General features: G+C 31.7%; 1 protein-coding gene across 1 annotated transcript; it reads left to right on the top strand.

The window, feature by feature from the left end:
* Positions 1 to 545: 545 nt before the first annotated feature.
* On the top strand, positions 546 to 2,247 carry LOC132742114 (uncharacterized; the record flags this gene model as incomplete). The annotated part of the gene is given in 1 exon segment (XM_060730435.1): positions 546 to 2,247. A coding segment is annotated over 1 exon segment (1,505 nt), but the record flags the coding sequence as incomplete, so codon positions are not given.
* Between the last annotated feature and the right edge of the window lie 3,367 nt (positions 2,248 to 5,614).

A 5,614-nucleotide genomic window follows, 5' to 3' on the forward strand; every position in this document is an offset into this window, starting at 1 on the left:
TGTCTAAATGAATGTTTTGATAAAAAACTATTATCTCATTCACAAAAAATTAGTTGTCTATCTTTAGTTTATAAAAAGGGGACCCATTATTATTAGAAAACTATCGACCAATCTCATTATTATGTGTTGATGTAAAAATTGCAACTCGTGCTCTTGCCAATAGATTGCAAACTGTAATTCATAAGATAGTAAGCTTAGACCAACAAGGTTATATTAATAACATATTTATCGGATATAAAATACGTTTAATACAAGACATAATAGATTATTCAGAAGAACTTCAAAAACATGTGCGATAATGGTTTTTAGATTTTCATAACTTAAAGGCATTTGATACTTTAGAATGGAATTTTTTAATTTATGTACTTAAACAATTTAGTTTTAAATCGAACTTTATAAACTGGGTCGAAACATTTTATAATGATATTAAATCATGTATTTTTAACAATGGACATAAATCGGAGATATTTAACTTAAATCGAGGTATTAAACAGGGATGTCCATTATCTGCTTTTTTTATTTATATTCGCTGCTGAAATTATGGCCATTGAAATAAGAAACTCAAACAGTATAGAAGGGATAAAAATCGAAAATAATAATAAACAAATTAAAATAGCACAGCTTGCTGATGACACTACTCTTTTTCTGAAATCTGAACAAGACATTCTGAATGCAATAAATCTGGTAGAGCGCTTTGGCAAATACTCGGGGTTACAACTCAATAGCAAAAAAAACTGAAGCAATGTGGATAGGAAGAAGTAAATCACGAACTGATAAAGTAGGAAATATAACATGGCCGAATAAACCAATTAAAGCACTAGGAGTCTATTTTGGCATACAATACGAAGAGTGTTCTAAACTCAATTGGCAGTCAAAACTAACTGAATGTCAAAGTCTAATAAAAAACTGGTTAAAACGTAAGTTAACGATGTATGGAAAAGTTCAAATTATAAAATCGTTATTGATACCAAAATTTACTTATTTGTTTCATTCTTTAGTTGTGCCAGAAAGTATCGTGAAAGAAATCAATACAATGATATTCAAATTTTTATGGGACAATAAACAAGAAAAAGTAAAACGTGCAACTTTAATAGGCAATAAATTACAAGGAGGAATAGATATGCTAGACTTAGACTCATATATAACTTCTTTAAAACTTAAATGGGTAAAAGCTTTAACTGATGAATCAGAAGCAAACTGGAAATTAATTCCGAAACGCCTACTGAAAGATTTTGGTGACAATTTTTTAATATTTTATTGTAATACAGACACTATTAAAAGTCTCAATTGTAGTAATGTGACTGAATTTTATCAAGAACTTATTAAAATATGGATAAAAACTCGCGATTTACATAAGGAAAATCAAAATTTGACATTTGAACAAATAAGAAAACAAATAATCTGGGGCAATAGATTTATTAAAATTAAAAACCAATGTTTGTTTTTTAAAACATGGATTAAATCGAATATATATTTTTTAAATGATTTACTTAATGATCAGGGTGAAGTAGATCAAAATGTTATCTTAAATAAGCTAGTAGATAAACGCAACTGCGTCGTTGAATTAAACTTGCTCTTTAAAGCTTTGCCTCTAGCCTGGAAACAAACTATGAAAACGTTTCACTCTTCGCAAACAAAAATAAAAACAGAAAAACGTCTTAAGATAAATAACAAACCTTTTGAATTGATGGATTCAAAAACAATATATCAAATATTAGTAAACAAAGTATTCATTAAACCCGCTACACATTCGTATTGGTCAAATAAATATGAGACAAAACTAAACTGGAATGATATATATAAATTCATTACAAGACTTCCTGATAATCGGTATAAACAATTCAAATTTAGAGTAATAAACATGATCTTTACAAGCAAAGAAACGCGCTATAAATGGAAAATGGTCTCATCTCCACTCTGTAATAAATGTAATAAAATAGAAGATTATCAACATCTTTTTATCGATTGTATGGCAGTAAATGTATTTTGGGAGAAAATTTTATATATATTTCAAGAGTGCGGAATTCAAAGAAATATACGTAGACTAGACATCCTTATTTTCGGTTATAAAATATCTCAAGAAGAATACTTTTACATAAATGTTATACTCACCATTGTAGGTTTTAGTATTTATAAAGCTTACTTTTGTAGTAATAATTGGTCAAATAAATTTAACATTTTAAAACTGTTTAAAACAGAATTCGAAATAATTTATCAATACTTTAAATACAAGAAGACAAAAGTTAATTTTTTGACAAAATACTACAAATTTTAAAAGATATATACTAACCTCTAGATAGTATGTTTATGTACGTTGTAACTCTAATACATATGAATATCTCAAATTGAATTTGTTAAATTATGTCATTGTATATATGTATAATTATGTATAATATTTGTGAAATAAAAAAAAAAAAAGTTATAAAAAAAAAAAAAAAAAAAAAAAAAAAAAAAAAAAGGTTTCAATGTAATAGTCTTGTTAATCATCGGAGCAGGTTTATCCAAAATAGAGGTTAAACTGTCTGAATACTCCATCATAAAACCATCTATGCTAGAAGGGATACACTCTTTGTTAAAGAACTCCTTTTTCCGTATGTCATCTCGAAAATAATCAATGTCAATAATCGTGCCGGTGCAGGTTTGGAGGCTTTAACGGCAAATGTAACAGCAAAATGGTCACGTAAGATATTTCCACTAGAATCAGAGAGTCCAGGATCTACGACCTTTATGTTTGATACAATGTTGTCTGTTTCCCTTGATATCACTACGTTCAATGTATGACCTGCACATGGGTTGGTTCTTGTACATGCTGATGCATACCACATGCATCAAGGTTACTTGTAAATTTTCTCGTATCATTGTTGTCTGGTATGTCTAGATGAAGGTTCAGATCGCCTACTAGGGGCTTCCGTGGTCGAGTGGTTAAGGTCGTTGACTTCAAACCACTTGCCCCTCACCGCTGTGGGTTCGAATCCCGACAGGGACTTCGGATTCTTTTATGTGAGGAAGCTATCCTAGCTTACGGAACGTCGGTGGTTCTACTCAGGTGCCCGTTTGTGTCTGAAAAAATGCACGGAAGGGCATCTGAGGTCTTTCTCCACCAGTAAAGCTGGAACGTCGCGATATTTCCTATTTAGTGTCGGTGTGACGTAAAACCCAATCAAACAAACAAAACAAAAGACCGCCTACTATGATTGCAGAATTGTCAACTGCAGCGTACTTAGTTAAGAAAGGGAGCCACTCATGATCAAGGAAAGTGTTTGTATTCAAGCCGTTCTGTTTGGAAGGAGGTGGTCTGTATATTACCGCTAGCCTCATATAGTACCACCCAATGACTACACTACAGTCCATGAACTTACACACTGAGAAATCCTTGCTTTGACTTGACAACTCAGTGGTGACTTGTTTAGAAGCTTTATGGATGACAGCTTCACCCCCACCTCACCTACCAACACGCGGGAAATGTTTCATGGTACAAGTTCACTGATACACATCTTATTAACGGAACTACCTAGCCATGTTTCAGTTATGGCACATATATCAAACTCATTTGAGAGAATAAAGTCACATATGGATAGGGTTTTATTTTTCACTGAGTGTGTGTTCATTAAACATATTTTATGTATGTTTGGCCTTTTACTGTTGTACTGTGTTCAAGATTTACCCGGATTAAGTTTTTCACATTGCAAATACCGAGTGTTTTTATTTTTCTATACATCTTTTCCTGATTAACTTTTGTTATTTCTTGGGGAAGTAACTGTAAATTATAACTATTCACTCCATTGTTAGAATCCCAGGCTCGTCTAATCCCATATCTACTCCCTCTGTATTGCATTAAGATAAGTCCTTTCAAAGTGTTGATAATAATAGGATTAAGTCCTTTTTGTGAACTTGTTAATTGCCCGATATTATGCAGGTCTGACCGTGTATATGTAATCCTCGTCGAGTTTCGCTCACTAAAACACATTATTGCTGTAGCTTTGAAAGAAAAATTAAAATCAATAGAATCATCAAAGTTTTAAGTTCGAAATATCCTAAAATCACAAGACGCATGTATTTTAATGTCGCAATTATCAGCAGATGTTTTAGATTTTATATTTTTGAAAGCAACTTAGTGTCACTTTGTAATTGTTTTGTTCATCTGAAGGCATGCAGCTTTAAACGCAAATTTTGAGAATTTATTTAATTTAGTAATGTTTGTTGAGGAGTACATGTGGCAGTAATCATTTCATTTTAATGTGACATACATTCATTATTTATTGTCCCTCATGTACAGACTCAATCAAACTGAGTCTGCAATTCTTATGTACTTTTGTTATGAATAATGCTTCCGAGGGATCACTTTGTTTCCAGATTTTTAAACATGTGCCTTTCATGAAAAAGGTGCACATGGTCCCAAGGTTAAAGACTGTCTTTACATTAATCGAGCAAATAACGGTTGGAACAATATAGAATGGAACTGTGCAAGAATGTTTGAGGTTACATACAGACATCAATGGATAAGTTTTTTGGGTTTTTTTAACAGCAATATATCTTATTAGACTTAAACAGCAACACAAAAGATATACCGGTATTGTGGAACCATCCATCATGAAACATATGTTGATTAATGTTGATCTTTGGGAATTCTTATTTTCTCTATTTGATAGTATGTTTTTAAATCTGATCTGCAATTAAATGTGACATTTCTATCGTCGAGTGAAATTGGCAAATATCCTCAACATTCATTTCAAACTTAAATACACAGCAGAATACGTTAAAGCTGCACGCCTCCAGATGAGCAAAACTTTTTCGATAAAAATCAAACCTGAGGAAACTGTTCTAAAATTGTAGGAAAGGTAAAAAGGTTCAAAATTCTAGTAAAAATTTACAAGTTTTGTGCGATTAATGACTGAATTTTTCAGTATTTATAATTGTTTTTCTACTGCGTTACTAACGCAGTTAGGGCTATTTTTTCATATTTTGACCTCATTATAGTAATTAACATAGGTTGTAAGCGCCATTGATAATTTGCACATTGCATTCTTTTGGTAACTTTACAATATTATACTGTTAAATACGTTTTCAAATTTTCATGAAAATTAGCATGAATCTGGAGGCGTGCTGCTTTAATTAATATCTAACAGTATAACTTTTGACATCAAATATAAGAATGTAGTGAGCACCTTTTAAATAAAAAACTGATGAAGGATTGAAGAATTGTTAATGTTATTGTACATTATTTTACAATTTATCAGACCTGAAATATTACCCACGAATGACTTTGTGGTGGTTTAGAATTTATTTCTTATTGTATTTTACAATTGAGGTCAAGAACTTGCTGGCGGCCATTGTGAGGTAATAGCACTGTACTACTGGACAATTATAATAACAAACAAATAACAGATCATGCATGTGTTTTTGAAATGTATCCAGGGGTTGTTTATTGGGGCTTTACCAATATGATATATGATAAACAAGATCAACAAGGAAAGGCGGCACACGATCCAGCAAAAAAAAGCCAGTGGCAAGGAGCCCAGGAGGACCCCAAACAAAAAAAGGACAGAGCACAAGGCAGAGAATGGGCATGTTAATCACTACAATCATACAAAAGAAGACATAAATAGTAACTGAT

The sequence above is a fragment of the Ruditapes philippinarum genome, unplaced genomic scaffold (genome assembly GCF_026571515.1).
Source record: "Ruditapes philippinarum isolate M1 unplaced genomic scaffold, ASM2657151v2 ctg11852_1_1_1_1, whole genome shotgun sequence".
Taxonomy (NCBI): Eukaryota; Metazoa; Mollusca; class Bivalvia; order Venerida; family Veneridae; genus Ruditapes; species Ruditapes philippinarum.